The sequence below is a fragment of the Pelophylax lessonae genome (genome assembly GCF_965119305.1).
Source record: "Pelophylax lessonae genome assembly, chromosome: 7".
NCBI lineage: Eukaryota > Metazoa > Chordata > Amphibia > Anura > Ranidae > Pelophylax > Pelophylax lessonae.
This window is the reverse complement of record NC_138774.1, coordinates 90,478,589-90,502,042: the sequence shown is the minus strand read 5'-3', so window position 1 is coordinate 90,502,042 and position 23,454 is coordinate 90,478,589. Positions and strand designations below refer to the sequence as shown.

General features: G+C 40.7%; 1 protein-coding gene across 1 annotated transcript; it reads right to left on the bottom strand.

Annotated features, from left to right (window-relative positions):
• Positions 1 to 4,913: 4,913 nt before the first annotated feature.
• LOC309559803 (uncharacterized protein) lies at positions 4,914 to 21,742 on the bottom strand (the record flags this gene model as incomplete). The annotated part of the gene is made up of 6 exons (XM_082263241.1): positions 4,914 to 4,993; positions 5,663 to 6,463; positions 9,823 to 9,932; positions 18,779 to 18,978; positions 19,096 to 19,206; positions 21,635 to 21,742. 6 exons carry the CDS (start codon positions 21,740 to 21,742, stop codon positions 4,914 to 4,916), a joined length of 1,410 nt encoding a protein of 469 aa, XP_082119367.1.
• Between the last annotated feature and the right edge of the window lie 1,712 nt (positions 21,743 to 23,454).

The window sequence follows — 23,454 nt, the reverse complement described above, 5'->3', positions numbered from 1 at the left end:
GCGTTTATAGGGATTTTTTGAGGACAAGTTTGGAGTCAGGCATGACATCTAAACTTGTGTATTGGGGTATATATACACACACATGTCTGTATATATACACCTGCACATATATAGGTGTGAAAGGAGCAGAAAACTATACTTGCACTAATGAAATAATTAACACCAATATGGTTACGCTCCTATCACACCTATATATGTGTATGTGTAAAATACATATAAGTGTGTGTGTATATATATATACCCCTATACAGAAGTTCAGATGTTTTGCCTGCCTCCAAAGAACCCAAAAAAATGCCCAAAAAAACACCAGCGCCAAAAAAAACGTCCAGGTGTGTTTTTTTGCAGCAGGTGTTTTTTTGGGCATTTTTTGGGGTCTTTGGAGGCAGGCAAAACATCTGAACTTCTGTATAGGGGTATATATATATATACACACACACTTATATGTATTTTACACATACACATATATAGGTGTGATAGGAGCGTAACCATATTGGTGTTAATTATTTCATTTGCGCAAGTAGTGTTCTGCTACTTTCACACCTATATATGTGTATGGGTATATAAACATATAAGTGTGTGTGCATATATACCCCTATACAGAAGTTCAGATGTTTTGCCTGCCTCCAAAAAAATTCCCAAAAAAACGCCTGCGCCAAAAAAAAAAAACGCCCAGGTGTGTTATTGCAGGGTTTTTTTGGGCATTTTTTTGGGTTCTTTGGAGGCAGGCATGACATCTCAACTTCTGTATAGGGGTATATATACACACACACTTATATGTATATATACCCATACACATATACAGTATAGGTGTGAAAGTAACAGAACACTATACTTGCGCTAATGAAATAATTAACACCAATATGGTTACGCTCCTATCACACCTATATATGTGTATGTGTAAAATACATATAAGTGTGTGTGTATATATATACCCCTATACAGAAGTTCAGATGTTTTGCCTGTCTCCAAAGACCCCAAAAAAATGCCCAAAAAAACGCCTGCTGCAAAAACACACCTAGGCGTTTTTTTTTTTTTTTTGGCGCTGGCGTTTTTTTGGGCATTCCGTATGGGGGTATATATATATATATACACATACACACTTATATGTATTTTACACATACACATATATAGGCGTGACAGGAGCGTAACCATATTGATGTTAATTATTTAATTAGCGCAAGTATAGTTTTATGCTCCTTTCACACCTATATATGTGCAGGTGTATATATACAGACATGTGTGTGTATATATACCCCAATACACAAGTTTAGATGTCATGCCTGCCTCCAATAACCCCCAAAAAATGCCCAAAAAAACGCTTGCCACAAAACCAGCAAGGTGTGAAAATAGCGAAGCCATATCCCTGTTCTATAAGTGACCTAATACAAACAATCTTTTTTTTATGGTTCTGGACATGCTACATAGCTGAAACTTCACAGGTACACTTTTTAGACCCCCCAGACACTAAAATCTCTTTTTTTTTTTCAATAATTGGCTCTCTATCAAAAATGAAAATTTTTAAGAACTTTTTTTTGTGTGATTAATAGTCCCTGGGGCATGACCCAGAACCATAGGCACTTTTTAGGGGCATTTATTGGGTTTTAGGGCTTCAAAATGGTGTTTTTTGATTACCGAAGTTCGGGTCCCATTGATTTCAATGGGGTTCTGAAATCCGAGCCGAACTTTTGGGAAGTTCGGGTGTTCTGGTCGAACCAAACTTTTCAAATGTTCGATCATCCCTATTTGGAACCACTTTAAGGGTGGACTCTAAGGGTCCTATAACATGGGCGGTCCGATCAGATCCGCCTGTCAGTTTTTCAGGTGAACCTGATTAGACCCTCCAGTCTCCCCTATGGAGCTGCGGGTGTCAGCGGTGACATATCCGCTGACACCTGCTGCTATCTGATCTCTGATCTGGTCTTGTCTGCCAAATCCAAACGGATACTGACCCTATTTTCCATCTGTCTGGAGGATTGGATAAGGTCAGGTGAAAATGGACAGGTGGTCCATTTTCACCTGATTTTCCCATAGGGGAGAGTAGAACTCTGTCCATCTCCACTCTGCACAGTGAACAGAGACGGACCTTTCATCCGCCTGCTCAGCGGGGATCAGCGGAGCGTTTTCCGCTGAACAAAGTGGAGTGTGCTGAGTGGCTGCCCATATGAAAGGACCCTAAGAAATCTAAAAATTGTCAGTTGCAGTGGGGCTGTGCTCATTTATGTCTAGGGAACATAGAAGAGAAATATTTATATACTTGATCCTTTACACTGCTAGACCAGTCCCTGCATCTTCTCCCTCATGCTCCAGCTGTCTAAGGTCCTGATATTATCAAGAAGTCCATAGCCCTGCATTGCACATGATGCCGAAGGACTATCCACCTCCAGAGCACAGCTTGTCTCTGCGGTGCTGGCATCACAAATGTGAGAACCTAAATATTTTATTATATGTTTTCATGTGACAACACTGAAGAAATGACACTTTGCTACAATATAAAGTAGTGAGTATACAGCTTGCATAACAGTGTAAATTTGCTGTCCCCTCAAAATAAATCAGCACACAGCCATTAATGTCTAAACAGCTGGCAACAAAGTGAGTACACCCCTAAGTGAAAATGTCCAAATTGGGCCCAAAGTGTCAATATTTTGTGAGGGAACCATTATTTTCCAGCACTGCCTTAACCCTCTTGGGCTTGGAGTTAACCAGAGCTTCACAGCAGGGTGCCACTGGAGTCCTCTTCCATTCCTCAATGACGACATCACAGAGCTGGTGGATGTTAAATACCTTGCGCTCCTCCACCTTCCGTTTGAGGATGCCCCACATATGCTTAATAGGGTTTAGGTCTGGAGACATGCTTGGCCAGTCCATCACCTTTACCCTCAGCTTCTTTAGCAAAGCAGTGGTCATCTTAGAGGTGTGTTTGGGGTCCTTATCATGTTGAAATACTGCCATTCGGCCCAGTCTCTGAAGGGAGGGGTTCATGCTCTGCTTCAGTAAGTCACAGTACATGTTGGCATTCATGGTTTCCTCAATGAACTGTAGCTCCCCAGTGTCGGCAACACTAATGCAGCCCCAGATTATGACACTCCCACCACCATGCTTGCCTGTAGCAACACTTACTTGTCTTTGTACTCCTCACCTGGTTGCCGCCACACACACTCGACACCATCTGAACCAAATATGTTTATCTTGGTCTCACCAGACCACAGTACATGATTCCAGTAATCCATGTCCTTAGTCTGCTTGTCTTCAGCAAACTTTTTGCGGGCTGTCTTGTGCATCGTCTTTAAAAGAGGCTTCCTTCTGGGACGACAGCCCTGCAAATCAATTTGATGCAGTGTGCGGCATATGGTCTGAGCACTGGCAGACTGACCCCCCACCGATTCAACCTCTTCAGCAATGCTGGCAGCACTCAACTGTCTATTTCCCAAAGACAACCTCTGGATATGACCTCGAGCACCTGCACTCAACTTCTTTAGTCGACTATGGAGAGGCATGTTCTGAGTGGAACCTGTCCTGTTAAACCGCTGTCTGGTCTTGGCCACTGTGTTGCAGCTCAGTTTCAGGGTCTTGGCAATCTTCTTATTGCCTAGGCCAGTGATGACGAACCTTGACACCCCAAATGTTTTGGAACTACATCTTTCATGATGCTCATTTACACTGCAGAGTGCATAAGCATCATGGGCAATGTCGTTCCAAAACATCTGGGGTGCCAAGGTTCACCATCACTGGCCTAGGCCATCTTTATGTAGAGCAACACTTCTTTTTTTCAGATCCTCAGAGAGTTCTTTGCCATGAGATGCCATATTTTAACTTCCAGTGACCAGTATGAGAGAGTGAGAACAATAACACCAAATTTAACACACCTGCTCCCCATTCACACCTGAGACCTTGTAACACTAATGAGTTACATGGCACCAGGGAGAGAAAATGGCTAATTGGGCCCAATTTGGACATTTTCACTTAGGGGTGTACTCACTTTTGTTGCCAGTGGTTTAGACAATAATGGCTGCGTATTGAGGGGAAAGAAAATTTACACTGTTATACAAGCTGTACACTCACTACTTTTCATTGTAGCAAAGTGTAATTTCTCCACTGTTGTCACATGAAAAGATATAATAAAATATTTACAAAAATGTTGGGGGTGTACTCACTTTTGTGAGATAATGTGTGTGTATATATATATATATATATATATATATATAGCAGAGACCTCTACCGATCGTGATGATACCTCACATTGAACACTGTGTACGTGTGTGGGCAAGCATGGAGGAATGGGGCAATTTACTTTTTTTTTTCTTATTTATTTATTTATTTGTTTATTTTTACACTGTCCCTTTATTTATTTATTTTTTTAAATCACTTTTATTCCTATTACAAGGAATGCAAACATCCCCATACTGAAAGATTATGACTGTGGAGAGGGGAGGATTGATGGATGACAATGTCAGCTAACAGAAAAGGCATCAGAGCAAGGGACACATCCTACTGACTGTAAGTTATTTTTCTTGTGCTGATTTTTGTGTTTATTTTGACTGCACTTAGGCTTTAATCTGAATGACCAAACAGCCGAAGTACAATCTTAACTCCCCCCTTATCTCTGTTAGTTACGCACATATGCAGATTATTATTATGTTGGAACTCTGGTACTTTCATAACATTTAATGGTAGCAGCTAAAATTTCTGCTAAAAAATGCAACTAAAGCTCACCAGGTCATATCTGCCTCAAAAACACCTCCCTTTTCTCCAATTTGTTATAAAAAAAAAAACGTGTAAAAGAATAACAAATACTGTTTATTTTTGTGTTTACATATGTATATTTATAAAACATTTTTTTCTGCATCAAAAATAGAAGATTTAACCAAGGTGAATTAGTTCACTCTACTGATCTGGACAGTTCAACGAGAATGGTGTCAGCAAAGGGTCATCAAAATCCATGACAATGACAAGAGAATAATGTGCAACTCAGGGTGTCCGGAGGCATTTGGTGAAACTGGCAAAAAAAAAAAAAAATAATGTAAATGTAATATATAGGTTAATTTATAAATATCATAAAAATAATAATAATATAAATGTAATATATAGGTTAATTTATAAATATCATAACAACATCAACACCATTCCAAACTATTATTTATTTTTACATTTTAATGACATATATTATGGTCATATTATGATCTCTTGTAAAGCAGAGGAAAAACATTTGGAAATTTTACAACTATAAATTTTCTTTTGCTAAGATTATTGCTATGACACTAGGGTTGAAGTTGAATTTCCATGAAAAGGCAAGCTCCGCTTACATGGTAGACCCCGCCACCCCTATTCTTTTGTTCATAACTGCTATTGAACATTTTCAGTGTTCAGGAATTGTACCACTGGGACTCCCCCTAGGGTTCTAGGAAAGTGAACTACCCAAAATCAGAATGTGCTCCTGTACTGTGTAGGAGAGAATTTCCATGGGATTTGTGATCCTCAGCTTTCCCAGAACACACAGTGAGGTCATCATTGCCTAGATGAAGATGTTGTAGGTCAGGGTATTTTCCTTCCAATAATTTCAATCCTTTCTTCCTTATGTTTACTTAGTCGTCCCTCTCCTTCTCCTCCCTTTTCTATCTTTGCTTTTTATTTATTTCATAAATATATATATATAGGAAAAACTCACCCTTGGTAGGATTTGGACTTGTAACAGATGTGCTACTGGATCCTCTATTTGATGTCACAGTACTACTAGTTTGAGTTATGGCATTCATTGTAGGACTGAGTTTAGTTGTAGGTGTCGTAGTAACCTCAGAAGATTGAGGAGATGTTAAAATATTACTACTAACTGTTGATTTCAAAGTGCTACGAGAAGTTGCACTATTTACATAAGTGGATGAAAACACTGGTTTACTAGTGGATGATATGACATTAACCCCAGAGGTTATGGAAGTCACTGATTTAATAGTAGACACCAGTGTGGTAGTTGGCTTAATGGTTGAGAAAAAATAACTGGTTGCTATTGGTTTTGTGGTTGAGAATGAAGTGCGTGTCATAATACTAGATGTCTTACTGGGAGACAAAGGGTGACTAGTAGATATTGGTTTTGAGGTTGACCTTAAAGTGTTTGTCGTGGTACTAGACAGGAATACTGGTTTACTGGAATCCTGTGGATGAGTAGTAGAGATTCCATTAGTGGGTGCACTGGATTCGAATGGAAATCTATTTGATACTGATTTAGTTGATGACACTGGAATACTGACTGGTGTGGAGCGAGTGCTAGTTTTGGTAAAGGAAGATGTCTGCGTGTTGGTGCCAGCAACAGTTGGACTACTGGTCTTAGTAGTTGAATAACCAGTTGTGCTTGTGGTTGGTGGTGCTGTGGTACTGCTTGTTTGAATGCCCAAATTTTGTAGAAGATTAAGCAGTTCTTGGAGAGTCTCAAGCCAAGAGGGTGGGATTGATGGCTGACTTTCTACTGGAAAAGCTAGAAAAGATTAAAAAGCAAAGAGTATAGTTACATTGAAAGCAATACAATGTTGAGTAAAACATAAAACACAGCAACTAAGTCCTAGATTGTAGCCCCCCACTCTCCCATAATTGCAAGGCCCAAAAAACAAAGATTGCCTAAAAAATTACCTTGGACCCCAGCTTTGGCTACTTCACTTAGGCAGAGGTCATGCAGTGATGCAAAAGGCAATGGTGTAGCTACAATATTGGACTGTTGCGGTTTTCAAGATTCACTTTACAGCGGAACTTCACTCTCTTAATCATCATTGACTATGTTTAATACTTATGCTGCTAGCATTAGTAAATAGATAGGAAGGTATATCTTATTTTTTACATTTCTTCAGTTACTTCCTGGTTTCAATGACGTCATGCATCCCAGGTGTCTTCAGGAGGGGAGAAGGGGTTTCTCAGCTAAGTACACCTGCTTGCCTGAGCTAAATGCAGATGGATTTCAGGGTGTAAATGCTACATGATCTGCCCACACGCAAGATTGCCACAGCCGGAAATGCTAGGGGTTGTTTTTCAAAGTCATTTTTCAGCAAAATAAAGGAATAGAGACATGGAGAGATGGGTGAGTTTACTGTGAATATTAAAGAGTAACTTCACTTTTGTTGAGAAAAAAATATTCTCCTCTGGGTGATCAATGTACTTTGTGGGGATTTTAACAAACTGTTTTGCAGATTTCTATCTTTTGTTAATCTAACAAAATAGATGTTTGTTTGTCTGTGTCCATGTGCCCTTTGAATCTAATGGGAGTATCTTTATATTATTATTATTCATATTATTATGATGCAGGATTTATATAGGCCAACAGTTTGCAAAGGACAGACAGTACAGTACAGTTACAATAAAATTTAAAACAGGAGGAATATTTGGCACTGCTTTGCATCACTCCATGAGCAACATTTCTAGAACTACTGACAGTCTTTCTGACACATGGACAGGGTAACACTAGGGATGAGCTTCGAGTTCGAGTCAAACCTAAGTTCGAGCAGAACATTGGCTGTTTGCTCGTTTGTAGAACTTCAAACAAATCGGGATGTTCGAACCAAATTAGAAAATTAAAACTTAAAAAAAAAAAGAAAAAGGAAAATAGGCAAACAGGAAGGTGCTATATTATGTTCTAAGTGCAGTGAGATTGAGCAGTGATTATATATCAGCTACTAGTCCATCTAGAACCATGTAGAACATGTAGAACATCAGTTTGATTAGGGTTAGGGTTAGAGTTAGGGTTAGAGTTAGGGTTAGAGTTAACCCTAACTCTAACACGAACCCTAACCCTAAGGGTTAGGGTTTGGGTTGAGGTTAGGGTTAGGGTTAGGGTAACTCTAAGGGTTAGGGTTAGTGTTAGGGTTAGGGTTAAGGTAACTCTAAGGGTTAGGGTTAGATTTAGGGTTAAGGTAACTAAGGGTTAGGGTTTCGGGTTAAGGTTAGGGTTAGAGTTAGGGTTAGGGTTAACCCTAACCCCAAGGGTTAGGCTTAGGGTCAGGGTTTGAGTAAGAGTTAGGGTTAGAGTTGGGGTTAGGGTTAGCCTTAACCCTAACACTAGCCCTAATCAAACTGATGTTCTACATGTTCAACCCTAACTCTAACCCTAACCCTAATCAAACTGATGTTCTACATGTTTTACATGGTTAACCCTAACCCTAACTCCAACTCTAACCCTAACCCTAAGTTAAGGGTTAGGCTTAGGGTTAGGGTTAGAGTTAGGGTAGGTTAGTTTAAATTCAAGTTTAGATGACATTTTTTCCTTTAGAAATTAATTTTTTGCTGTAAAAAGATCTATCCATGCTACAGATCCAAAACGTTACATTTTTATTGTTTCACTTTAAATATCATTAAAATCACTGCTCCTTTAAAAATGCTTTTTTTTTTCATTGATATATGTTCTTTAGGGCATTACCCAGGTCCCCATACCCTTTTTGGGGGAAAAACTTGCATTTAAGGCTTTAAAATTAGTTCTTTTGATTTTAGAAGTTCGGATTCCCATAGACTTTAATGGAGTTTAAAAGTTCGAGTTCAAACTTTTCCGATGTTCGTGGTGTTCTGTGTGAACTGAACAGGGGTATGTTCGGCTAATCACTAGTCAACACAAACACTAAAAAAGCTTTATATTTTTTTAAATCCCCTTCATGTCTAATTGTCTCTTTGGGTATATAAAGCGAACATAGAGATTAGTGATTTTTCTTTTTTTTTTGCAGACCACTTTTATTGTTCCAGAGACTCACCCAGAGAGGGCGCTGCTCTCCCATACATTATCAGCTTATTTAAAGCTGGAAAAAACAAAGCACTAGGGTATTTTAAAAATGTAATATTTCATTCAGTGCGATGTATCCACGCATTATAATTTAAGCTGGGTACACACAGGCCAAAATGTATCTAGTTCTATGTTCAACAAAAGACGATCGTTAGGCTAGCTTCTGTGAAACAGTCCTAATGGAAAACTTACACTTGATCAGGTGCTGCAGCCAATGGCTGCATTGCTGACTAGTGTATTCTAACAGGTAGGGGGAGTTCCCACTGTCAATGCAATAGCACAGCAGGGGAGATCACTACGTCCACATCACATATGTGGATGCAGAAATCTGTGAGTTGAATAACAGAAAAAAAAAAGAAAACTCACATTGTGTATCTAGTTTCAGACTGGACTTCATTAAATGGAGCTTCACCCAAAAGAAGAAATTCTGCTTTAAGGCCTCCTCCCTTCCCTCCTCTTCTCCAAATGGGGGGGGTTAACTGGTTTTGACAGGTACTCTCTGCCACTTCCACTCGGTCCAGTTTAGTTTTACTTCCCCCCTTTTCTCCGCAGTCATCTGAGACACTTCCCGGGGGTGTTGCTTGCCCATGCACAGTGGGCGCCCAGCTGTGAAGCCGCAAGCTGTCACAGATGGGTGCCCACAGTTGAGATGCTGGCACCATGGAGAGAAGACCAAGAGAAGGGACGGCTTAGGTGAGCACATCGCTGGATCCTGGGACCGGTGAGTGCGTGTTTATTATACAGTTTTTTATAGCTACTGACTTTTAATAAACACAGAACTGATTGGATCTCCTCTTTAATTTACTTTCATATGTAGAAAGAAATTATTTTTTTTTTTAAATATAAACGTGGTTAAAAAAAACATTGTAAAGTTGGTATGTCTAATCTGCATACTTGTCACAGGTTTGTGCTTCAGAAAGTATTAAAACCATTGGAGCAGCATGACAAACAGGTAACTAGCATTTGCAGAAGAAGTCAGCAATGACAACCTTCATGTTTTCTCAGAATAGGTTTACATTAAATTATGTTCATAAATACCCTTTTTAAATTAATTGTAATTATAATATTGCATATCTTACCTGTTATCAATAAGCTGAATCCTAGAATGATAAGTTTGCATGTGGTAGAAACAGCCATATTATTAAAGATGTTATATGTAATCCAGTCTGCAGAATGTATTTTGCTGGAGCTTCCAGAAAAAATCGTATCTCACATATTTATATATTAGTTGGGAAGTAGTGGGTGTTGGGGTGTAACCAATGCCAGCATGGTAGCTGTCATACAGCTTCTTTAATTTTTTTTTTTTGAGGAAGGATAATAGAAATGACTGTATAAAATCTCTAAATATAGGTATGATTTATATGGGATGGGTGTCTGGCTTAACCTGCTTATGGATCTTGAAGAAATCCTAAATAGTGATTACGTAATTTGATAAGTCTGAACGAAACCTAAAGAGTCACAATTTAAAAGTAACCTTTCTGTGGGGGAAAAAAAACACTGTTTGATTTTAAAATCTCTGTTTCTAAAAATTTGAAATTTTAGAATAACCATTGCTGGTATCATTTAATATTAAAACAATTCTAAAAGTTTTACTTTACAGCAAACTGTATGGGAACTTTTGATTTTACATTACTGGGTTTTCCGATATGGATACTGTTCACATGTGCTCCTGTTGAAGATGTTTGAAGCATTGGAAATGCGTTGAGCTAACATGTGGATGTTGAATTGAAATAATATTTGTGAACTTCACTTTGCAAACACTGGATATTTTGCTATATACAATTTAATTATATTATATTATATATTCTATGTTTGAGGATGTGGGCATATAGGACAGAGAACCTTTATCCGTCATATTCATATCAATGTACCTGTGTCAAGGAATAGGTACATTGACAAGGCTTCAATAAAAAAAGCATGTGCTCCCCTCCCCCCAGATACAGGTTAGGATAGGATAGGGAACAACCTGTCCCCATCGCCACGCTCTGCATCTGGATGTATTGGGAGTTATGGAAAAAAACACATTGCAAATTGTTCTAAATTTCTAAGTCATTTGGAATACTGAAATACAAGACTTCCATATCTATAGTAATTAGTAATGATTTAAGAGGAATAAACAAAGCTTCAATTATTTTCAACAGATCTATTGTATCTTTAGCGTAAGATGGCAGTCTCATTACGTGAGGCCTCAGGTAATCATCCAGCAACTGCCTTGCATTCTCTGTTTAGTTTCTGATATCTGAGACAATGGGTCTTTTAGGAAATGTGGTCAAACCCTTATGTACTGTGACAACTTGGGGTTTCACTCCAAACAAAAAGATAGTGACTGCACTCCGATGTATATCAAAGAATTGAAGTGTTTATTCATCACCATGAACATCAAACAAGACTAGCACATTACAGGACAGGTATATTGGTTGACGCATTTCACTACACTAATGATCGCTTACCCATAACCATAAGTAACTATGGTTATGAGTAAGCGATCATTCGTGTCGTGAAACGCGTCAACCAATATACCTGTTTTGTGATGTGCTAGTCTTGTTTGATGTTCATGGTGATGAATAAACACTTCAATGCTTTGATATACATCGGAGTGCAGTCACTATCTTTTTGTTTGAAGTGTTACCTGGATTGCAGATCCGACTCGCACCTGATTTCCAACCTCACCTGAGCAGTTTGCCTGTTTTGGACTGTTACAACTTGGGGTTTGTTGAGCTCATTGGTAGTGCTTCGCAGTGAGTTCAGTCCACATCAGATATGCCCTTGTAGGCCTACCTTTATTTAAAACAGGAAGAACATGTTCAGAGCAATCAGCTTCCATCACAGGGGGTTTCCACAATTGATACAAGATTTACAAAATTCAGCCTCCTGGCTCTCTTCGGCAGCCCTGTTACTCCATCCTTGTGCTGTGGTTCTCCTGACCATCTAACACAACATCCCTGTGCTCATGCACAAATGCTGTATACCTCTGTCAGCTCACTGCCTCTCTCCTGCAGCTCTCTACAGCTCCGTCTCTTAGGCTCGGGTGTCTGTCTTTCCTGTACCAGACAGCACTACATAGATATATGCACTACTCTGGCTGCTCCCTCACAAACAGACCCATCGGAAGACTGGAGCCCAGAATCCTAGTTATGAATACCCTATGACAGTGATGGCGAACCTTGGCACCCCAGATGTTTTGGAACTACATTTCTCATAATGCTCATGCACTCTGCAGTGTAGCTGAGCATCATGGGAAATGTAGTTCTAAAACATCTGGAGTGCCAAGGTTCACCATCACTGCCCTAAGAACTCAGCAGATATTATCAGTGTGCCTTTTGTCTACAAAACCTGGCCCAGACTGCCTATTAACACCATACCAGGGCCTCACAGTGCCACAGTACTTTTGGAAGAGTGTAGAATGTTGGTATTCTAGGATGTTTAACTATGTTTATCAATCAGATCTCCCCTAAATGCTTTACATACAATTTCTATAACCCCAGCCTAAAATTGTTTTATACATTCTACTGATTTTTTTTTTTTTTGAAGGTCATATACTGTAGTTTTGTTCTAGTTTCCCTAAAGCTTGTTCCTGAGATTTAATTACATTTCTCATAATGTCTCATAAATAATTGCATTCTTCATAATGTCTACACAGAAGATTTTAATTTTCCCTAACAAATTGTTTTAGAAATGACCATATATGAGCATTGGTCTTACAATGGTTCCAAAGACTAATTTTTTTTATATTTATAAATGCCTTTTTTAATTTTATTTAAAAATAAATAATTTACCTGATCTGTGCAATGATATTGCACAGAGTGGGCCCTTGCCTCTTTTTAGTGGTCCCCCACCATCATTCCCCCTTCCTTCTTCTTATGAATGCCCCTCAGCAAGCCACCTGCTGTGGGGGCACTCATGCAGATGCACTCCCAAATCGGGTTGTGTGCATTCATTGACACACAAAGCTCCCACTCCCTCCTCACAGGAATTAATGGACAGCAGCAGGATTCTATGACTCCCGCTGCTCTCAGTGAAACCTGTGAGAGCAGGAAGAGGGGAGAGAATACCTGCAGCCAGGCACAACACTGGATCGATGGAGGTAAATGTTTAGAGAGTAGGTGAGGAAATAGTTAGTGGGGTGTTTTATCTCTGCATTAAGGTAAAAAAAAAAAACTTGTGCCTTTAGAATCACTTTAATATTTGTATAAAAGGATAACAAATTGCATATGTTTAAAAAAAAATGTATAAATTAATGCAGTTTAATTTTTTAAATATAGTTTTATAGAATTTCTATAAATAGACGTGAGCCCTGATAGGCCAATAGTGGGTGTTTGTAGACAGTTGTATAGAGGAGGGCTCAAAAGTTCAAGTCCTAAGTTACTAACCAGGTCTTAAGAGTTACCTGCCACCAGTTGCCCCACCCAACTCCTACCCTGCTCCGTCTATAATTCTGCCTCTTAACATACCCAACTTGATCAGTGCCCTTGAGCGCAGCCTCACCAGTGCCCATCAACGCAGCCTCATCAGTGCCCATCAATGTAGCCTCACCAGTGCCCATCCATGCAGCCTGATCAGTGCCCATCACTGCAGCCTCATCACTGCTCATCAGTGCAACCTCACCAGTGCCCAGCAGTGCAGCCTCACCAGTGCCCATTAGCGCAGGCTCCCCAGTGCCCATCAGCACAGCCTGATCAGTGCCCATCAATGCAGCCTCACCAGTGCCCATCAATGCAGCTTCACCAGTGCCCATCAATGCAGCTTCACCAGTGCCCATCAATGCAGCCAGATAGTGCCCATCAATGCAGCCCCACCAGTGCCCATCAATGCAGTCTCACTAGTGCCCATCAGCACAGCCTGATCAGTGCCCATCAATACATCTTCACCAGTGCCCATCAATGCAGCCTCATCAGTGCCCATCAGCACAGCCTCACCAGTGCACGGGGATCACAGGAATAAAAGCCACCGAATCACACAGAGTGGGGATCTCCCGCTGTGACACAGCTTGGATTTGAATTGCCCGGTGGCTGCAGTCAAACAAAGTCCTGCCTTATGGACTGGCCCCTATGATAGACATTAGACTACTTCAATTTCCTGGGACCAGTGTCCTGTCTATCATAGGAGGCGGTCCAGGAGGCGGGACTTAAAATCCAAGCTGTGTGAAAGCAAGAGATCCCCGCTCTTTGTGATCCGATGGCTCTCCTTTTCCTCTCCTCTCTCTTCCCCAGGAGAACAGCTCCCTATAAAGTCCGCCTGCCAGTGGAGTCTGCCCCCCCCCTCGAGGCAGCCCCACACTCGCCCTCAAGTTATTTCCACCCACCAATTTGGAGCAGGCGAGTGGAAATTTTGAGGGCTGGTATAGAGGATGTGTGGATACATTTTTAAAGTAAAGTAAATCATCCTTATATGCATACTTGTTTTGGGTCAATGACTCAGAATGGTTAAAGGGTATGTAAACCCTAATAAAGGTATCCTATTTTCTCCCTTTAGGTGGTTGTATAAAATATTGAAAGCATTGTGTTACATCTGTATGATCAGTATAAAAAAATATCTGTTAAACATTTCATAATCCAAAGCTGTCTTGTGCACACTCCCTGTGCCCCACTTATGAGAGCTTACATTCTAAATAGAGAGACAACTGATACAAAAGGTAATATCCTAACATGTAGGTTATATAGCCTGAATGTTAATAGAGTATGAGATAGTCAGATGGAATCAAGCAGGGAGTTCCAGGGAAAGGGAGAGGCTCATGAGTAGTCCTAGAGTTGAGCTTGGGAGGAAGTGATTGGGAGCTAGAGAGCAGAAGGGGTTGGGAGGAGTGAAGAAAATAATTTGGGTAATATTTTGATATGAGGCAAGTGATGTAGCTTGGTGCAGGGTTGTGTAAGGCTATGTACAGTCAGGTCCATAAATATTGGGACATCAACACAATTCTAATCTTTTGGGCTCTATACACCACCACAATGGATTTGAAATGAAATAAACAAGATGTGCTTTAACTGCAGACTTTCAGATTTAATATGAGGGTATTTGCATCCAAATCAGGTGAAAGGTGTAGGTATTCAACAGTTTGTTTATGTGCCTCCCACTTTTTAAGGGACCAAAAGTAATGGAACAATTGGCTGCTCAGCTGTTCCATGGCCAGGTGTATGCTATTCCCTCATTATCCCATTTACAAGGAGCAGATAAAAGGTCCAGAGTTCAGTTCAAGTGTGCTATTTGCATTTGGAATCTGTTGCTGTCAACTCATATTTCAATATGAGATCCAAAGAGCTGTCACTATCAGTGAAGCAAGCCATCATTAGGCTGAAAAAACAAAACAAACCCATCAGAGAGATAGCAAAAACATTCGGTGTGGCCAAATCAACTGTTTGGAACATCCTTAAAAAGAAAGAACGCACCATTGAGCTCAGCAATGCCAAGAGACCACGGAAAACAACTGTGGTGGATGACCGAATAATTATTTCCCTGGTGAAGAAAACACCCTTCACAACAGTTGGCCAGATCAAGAACACTCCTTAGGAGGGAGGTGTATGTGTGTCAAAGTCAACAATCAAGAGAAGACTTCACCAGAGTGAATACAGAGGGTTCACCACAAGATGTAAACCATTGGTGAGCCTCAAAAACAGGAAGGCCAGATTAGAGTTTGCCAAACAACATCTAAAAATCCTGCATTCTAGCGAGACCTCGACACACAAGATGCTTTTCTCCCCACCCCCCCCTCCCCTCACCTACTCTCCTAATCTTCCCTCTCCCTCTTCCCCCCCTTCATCTTCCTCATCCTCTACCTCTCTTCCCTCCCCTCAACCTAGCGGGCCCTGTGCTGGTCAGGGGGTCCGCTCCACCACTCCCTTTTTCTTTTCTGACATTTCCCTCTTACTTTGATAATTTAGCTTTATCAAGCTTAAAAAATGACAGCCCTTAATTGCCTTATCACATATGTCATACTGTTTTAATATATAACTATATACTCCATAGGGCAAAACACTCTTGTCCTCTGATTCTTGTTTTACTACTTGTCACACATTATGTTCAACTTGATGCCTGACCATTCCTTTTGCCAAGTTTCAGCTGTTACCAACTTATTTGTAAAGTGAATGGATCAAATATGCCTTGTCACTTTCTGTAAGATTGTTATTTTACATATAATGTGAAAAGTGTAATTTCACGGTTGTTACTTTCGTTACTCTTCAATAAACTTGTTGGAAAAAAAAAAAATCCTTCACAGTTCCGGAACAACATCCTATGGACAGATGAGACAAAGATCAACTTGTACCAGAGTGATGGGAAGAGAAGAGTATGGAGAAGGAAAGGAACTGCTCATGATCCAAAGCATACCACCTCATCAGTGAAGCATTATGGTGGTAGTGTCATGGCATGGGCATGTATGGCTGCCAATGGAACTGGTTCTCTTTTATTTATTGATGATGTGACTGCTAACAAAAGCAGCAGAATGAATTCTGAAGTTTTTTTTCAGGCAATATTATCTGCTCATATTCAGCCAAATGCTTCAGAACTCATTGGACGGCGCTTCACAGTGCAGATGGACAATGACCTGAAGCATACTGCGAAAGCAACCAAAGAGTTTTTTAAGGGAAAGATGTGGAATGTTATGCAATGGCCAAGTCAATCACCTGACCTAAATCTGTTTGAGCATGCATTTCACTTGCTGAAGACAAAACTGAAGGGAAAATACCCCAAGAACAAGCAGGAACTGAAGACAGTTGCAGTGGAGGCCTGGCAGAGCATCACCAGGGATGAAACCCAGCGTCTGGTAATGTCTATGTGTTCCAGACTTCAGGCTGTAATTGACTGCAAAGGATTTGCCACCAAGTATTAAAAAATGAAAGTTTGATTTATGATTGTTAATCTGTCCCATTACTTTTGGTCCCTTAAAAAGTGGGAGGCACATATACAAACTGTTGTAATTCCTACACCATTCACCTGATTTGGATGTAAATAACCTCAAATTAAAGCTGAAAGTCTGCAGTTAAAGCACACCTTGTTTGTTTCATTTCAAATCTATTGTGGTGGTGTATAGAGCCAAAAAGATTAGAATTGTGCCGATGTCCCAATATTTATGGACCTGACTGTATGCTGTGGTTACTACTTTGAATTTCATGCATTGGGTGAGTGGAAGCCATGCATTGCAATGCATGTTTATTCATTGAAAAGATTGGAAAAGGGCTGTCTGACACTAAACTGTTGAATAGGTGGATATACTGTAAGTCTGGTAGAATCCATGATAGAGTTAAAAGGGTATGGTCTAAATAAAGATAGGCTAATAAAGAAGGAGTTGCAATAGTCAAGGCAACTCAAGGGCTTGATACCGATGACTGATTTATATCTTGTTTTCCATGTATATCAAGCACAAAAAAATACACCTTGCCTAAAATGACTACAGTGTATAAAGAACTGGTGGACACACTGACACAATAACTTGTCATAAGCATCAATAAATATATTAGTCATTCTTCACAGCTCACTCACATTTCACTACTTCTTCCTGGGTGTTCCTTATCAAGACAATAGAAGATTAACGTCACCTTCTGCATTTCACAACCTTTGACAGAGTAAAAAAAAAAACTAGTTATTTGTACCATATTTAAAAGATTTATTATGGCTCAGCCTCATAGATTAATTTATTTCCTAATAATCAAGAGACATTGAAGGGTCAAACATAAGTTCAGTTAGGAAACATATGCAGTGCAGTAAAGGTGACTGTACATGCTTAAAGTGGAGTTCCACCCTGGGAACGTTTTTTTTAATAAAAATACCCCCGGAACAGTCAGGGCTAGTGCATTCCACAATGGATAGCCTCTGATCTGTCCCGGGTTGCACTTACCTTTTAGAAGAAATACTTACCTTGAAAATGTATTGTCCAGCGCTGCCATCTCAGGTGTGGGCAGCTTGAAGCCAGCGCGATCCTCTTCTGTGTCTTCTTCCATCTTCTTCGGTCCCATGATGCACTGCACCGGCCCCGCCGTCACTTCCGGAGCCGCAGCGTCATCCCTGCACAGCTTCTGGGCATGCCCAGAAGCTGTTTAGCAAGGTATGATGGCGCCTGAACTGGAACTGACATCGGGGCCGGTGCAGGCGCATTGATTCCTGGGAGTGATGACATTCAGCTCCCAGGAATCATTGCAAGCCAGGAAGTGACGAATCGCCGTGGCCGCCGAGGGGAGGTAAGGTGAGTATATATTCTTCTAAACAAGGTAAGTAAAAAAAAAAATTTGCGATTATCCATTTGTTTTTCAGGTGACCCGGAGCAAGAAGATGGAGGTAAGTATAATTTTAGGGTGGAAATCCACTTTAAAGTGCTACTAAAGTCAAAAATATTTTTAAAATAACAAACATGTTATGCTCAGCTGCTCTCTGCTCTGTGCAGTGGTATTGCACAGAACTGCCCTGATCCTCCTCTTCTGGGGTCCCCTGGCAGTGCTCCTGGCTCCTCCTCTACTTCATGTGTCCCCGTAGCAAGCCATTTGCTATGGAGGCACGCAGTGTCTGCATGCTCCTGAGCTGCCCTCCATAGACTTACACAGTGGGGCCTTAGCCCCGCCCCCCACTTCCTCCTCACTGCATTTGATAGACAGCAGCAGGATCCAAATGCTGTTGCTCCAGTGCTGTGTGAAGAGGAAGAGAGGGAAAAGATATGCAGCCACGCACAGCGCTAAATCTCTCCTCTCCTCTCCTCTCCTCTCCTCTCCTCTCCTCTCTTCCTCTTCACACAAATAAAGTGTGAGGGGGGGGGGCAGAGATGTAGAAAATGTTTTTAACCTTAATGCAAGTTTTAGTATCACTTTAAAGAAGGCCTTCACCCTTTTCATCCACTTTCACAAATTTTAATCCTTCCCTCCTTTTTCTTTTTTTTTTAGCTCCCCCATTTCTAGATTTATCACCTAGGTGAGAATGTTATAGCCACCAAGCTGCCCACTTGCCCACCTCATGAGGTTTCTAATCAATTATCCAAAGATGTGCATGCACTGCCCCTGTTATCAGGGAGCCAACTGTCTTTTCTTGGTTCTTGCAGCTGACCCCTTGATGACACACCATGGCACATGAACATTATTAGGGGCTGATTGCAAGGACCAGAAAGAGACAGCTGGCTCCAAATTATATAAATAAGGAATATTGTAGGGCACATGGCCAACGCGCATTAAATTGGCCACTTGACTCAGGAGCTCTGCTCCTTGCCGGAGATTTCTTCTCTTTAACAAGCCTTCAAAGCATCTGCAACCTGCTGGTCCAGCCTGGGGAGATGACGCGCAAAAGAAAAGAGTGGTCTCAGCCACAGATGCAATAAGCTTTTTTCCTCAAGCACAACTGGTAGTGATGGCTGCTCCACATCGGCGTTGCTTGAGACTCACTTTCAATGCCTCCACTGGGGCCTGTGTCACACAACATAGTGGCTCAACATCACCATCATCTGGATCCATCAATCCCTCTACCAGAAGTCCAGTCAAGTCCAAAGCCATGCACTGGGGATCCACAGACCACAGTGAAAACTGAGGTAAGCAATATTCTTGACCACATGGATGATTTTCTGGCACATTCAGACACTATCTCTGCCTTCCCAACCACTGATCAGCACATATGAAGGACAGGTTATTATCTTTGAAATTGCCCTTACACTCATTATGGTCTGCTTGTACCAACTAAATGAAGAAGTATGTGATCTGGGTGATAGAGAGATACATGATAAAGAAAAAGAGGGGCACCAGGGGGGAGTACAGAAATTAGTTCTTTGCCACTGGGGGCACCATCCTTTGAAAATGTTACAACTAACTATATAGTAATGGGACTTTGTAAACCACACAGTTAAAAATTCACCAACATTTTATTTAGTCAAAAATAAAATGACCAGAGCCGGTCCAAACTAAGTCCAGGGCATGTCCCCCTCTTCCTCCATGGCTGTCGAAACATTATCCTCAAAGAATGGGGCATTATCCCAGATCTCCCATGTCCTGGTTCATACACCTCACCTGTGGCTGTCTCCTCAGGCTGGAGATTTTTTTCAAATAAGACAAGAGGCACAAAATGCCACTTGAGAAGTACCAGACTAAATGGAGCTGTTACATCTCAGCTCTTCCCACCTACAAAAGTATGTGCAGTCTTATCTGCATCTGGATCACCCACATTTCCACATTTTGCTATGTTACAGCCTTATTCCAAAATGGATCAAATTCAATATTTTCCTCAAAATTCTACAAACAATACCCCATAATGACAACGTGAAAGAAGTTTGTTTGAAATCTTTGCAAATGTACTAAAAATAAAAACAAAAAAATCACATAAACATAAGTATTCACAGCCTTTGCCATGCCACTCAAAATTGAGCTCAGGTGCATCCTTTTTCCACTGATCATACTTGAGATGTTTCTACAACTTGATTGGAGTCCACCTGTGGTAAATTCAATTGATTTGACACGATTTGGAAAAGCACACAAATGTCTGTATAAGGTCCCACAGTTAACAGTGCATGTCAGAGCACAAATCAAGCCATTAAGTCCCAAGAATTTTCTGTAGACCTCCGAGAAAGGATTGTACAGAGGCACAGATCTGATGAAGGGTACAGAATTATTTCTGCAGAATTGAAGGTCCCAATGAGCACAAGTTTGGAACCACCAGGACTCTTCCTAGAGCAGGTCATCTGGCCTAACTGATCTCCCTTGAGGCCCTCTTCCACACAGAGGAAATATTCAACACCCAAATCTATTTCTTTTCTCCGCAGCTCTCTCCATTAGTCTCCAAACCCATCACTAATCTACTAACAGATAAATCAACCTGGATGTCACACCACATCCTCAGACTCAATCTATCCAAAACCAAGCTCATAATATGTCCTCCCCCACGTGCCTTTTCCCCTGACTTCTTTGTCAAGATTGATGATACAACTAACAACTCTTCTCCACATGCCAAGGTGCTAGGTTTTATCCTGGACTCAGAACTATCCTTTCGGCCCCACATCCAATAACTGTCCATGAATACTGCTGCCAGATTCATCCACCTTACCAACCGTTCAGTGTCTGCTACTCCTCTCTGGCAATCCCTCCATTGGCTTCCGCTCACCCAAAAAAAGTAAATTCAAAATACTAACAACCTACAGAGCCAACAGAGCCATCCACAGCTCAGCTCCAGCTATATCTCTAACCTAGTCTTAAAATTCCAACCAAATCATTCTCTTTAATCCTCCAAAGACCTCCTTCTCTCTGGCCTCCTTGTCACCTCCTCCCATGGACTTTTCCTCAGCCACACCCATCCTATGGAATTCCCTACCCCAATCTTTCCAACTGTCTCCTACTCTACTTTTAGGTGATCCCTAAAAACTGATCTCATCAGGGAGGCCTATCCTTCCCCCACCTAATAACTGTACTTTATTTTCTCCATCAGCTCATCCCCCACGGGTATTATCTTTTGTATCACTTGACCCTCCCTTTTAGATTGTAAGCTCTAACGAGTAGGGCCCTCTTATTCCTTCTGTATTAAATTTGTTTTGTATCTGTACCGTCTACTGTTATGTTTTAAAGAACTGCGCAAACTGGTGCTATATAAAACCTGTATAATAATAATAATATGAATATGAAGGTAAAGGGACTTTACATACTTCTCGGCTAGGCACACTTCATATTCAAGGATAGATATATTTGTAGTAGATAAATGGATGCCCTACGGTGTCTCCTCCTCCACCATACATGATAATACATGGTCAGACCATGCAGTGATTTCTATATCTGTCATGGAGAATAAGTCCTGCTCTTCTACCTATCTCTTACATTGCTATTCTCATGTTATAAAACTTCCCTATAGCACACGTTGTATGTTCTCTCCAAGCATCTGACTAAATATTTTGAATCTAAGAGAATGCCAATAAGGCGTACAGGAGAGGCATTGTTCTCTGTCACTTACCTGGGGAAGAGATGGCACTATGGGAAGAAGGAAGTCCAGCGGAGGCAATGGGCAAAGTTCTGCTGGGTAACCTTGGGTCCTGCCATTTGTGTGCATGTTACTTGACATGCTAACCAAGTACACCACTTCATGGAAATGGTATTCCCTGATGGCAGTGTCGTCTTTTAGCAGGATAAAGTGCCATGCCACACTGCAAAATTAGTTCAAGAATGGTTTGAAGAAGGCAAAAGTAAGTCCGAGGTATTGACTTGGCCTCCAAAATTTCCAGATCCAATCCATTAAGCATTTGTGGCAAGTCCGATGTATGGAGGCCCCACCTTGAACTTACAGTACTGAAATGATCTGCTACTGACGGCATGTTGCCAAATACCACATCATACTTTCGGAGGTCTAGCAGCATGAATGCCTTAATGGGTCAAAGCTTTTTTGATGGCAAAAGGTATTTTTTGGAGACAAAATGGAGACCTATGCAATATTAGGTGGGTCATCATAGTGTTATGGCTGGTCAATGTACAGTATTTACCCATTGCAACCTGATTTTCTATATTTTACTAAACAGTTGGGCAATATACAGTATGCAGTGCAGTGGCAGTGCATTTTTTTAATGACTTATGAATTCTAATACCATTTCAGATATGTTCTTCCCTTTTCACCCAACATCAGGAAATACATTGCTGTCATTGTTCATTTTGGTTTGTATTCAAATACCTGCACTGAATCACAACTTCATTGTCTGACAGTTGACAGGTCAGTGCTTGTCTTTCTTATGATTCATAAAAAAATAGCTATTACCAGCACATTACATTGAAGTGAAGACTGAATAACCTCTAGTCCTTGTAAAAAGAGATTTTTTATTTTGCATAAGGGAGTTGTTTATTCCACAATCCCTGTGTTCATTGTGCAGTTTCACATGTGTGTTTTTCCTTAACAATGAAAGATGGGATGTATTTTGCATATTCCTAATACCCCTATTGCATTCTGATTGTATCGTACGTTATGTCCATATAAAGATCGATGTGTATGAGAGGCAAACAAGTGGAATTACCTGAAGCAAGGAGGCAGAATATCACCTTGTATGTTTTTCAACATATAATACTGTTCTAATGCTATTATATCAGCATGTAACTATTGAATATGCATATCTCATCTCATACATATCTCATACTCTAGGATGGCTGTGAGGGTCTGCAGGCAGGGGGCTTATTGGGATATGGAAGCCTCCTTTAAAAATAGGGGGGCCCCCTGATACCTGCCCCCCACATGAGTAGTACTCTTACTCTAAAAAGTATAAAGAAATATGAATTTTTTGATAAGTCCTTTTTTTTAAAAAAATACCCCCCCCCCCCAAAAAAAAAAAAATGTCCCATGATGTACATCCATTGTCACATAATCCAGCAATACAAATCACATCTGCCAACTCACCAGAAAAGAAAACCCTTGTCTGACCGACATGCCCAATTCCGTCGCTACACTTGCTGCAACTGAAAGCTCTTTGCCACTCCACTAATTATAAACAAAGGGGGGGGGTATACATAGTGATGTCATTGACCAAATATAGCCATGACATGTGGTTATATTTGTGCAACAATGTCAGGAACTATCCCTGCCCCTTTTTTTACATGGCTGGAAATTCCCGATTCTATGCATGACATTCAGCTGCCACCAAATGACCTGAAAGTTTGACGTTCAGGTAAACACCCGAACAACCAAAGAACCTGTGAGCAGACTGAATCTTTAGCTCATCCCTACTTATCCACACTTAATCCTTTTGTTGCCCCATAAACTGGCATTGAGGAGTCAGCAAAAGGAATTGAACACAA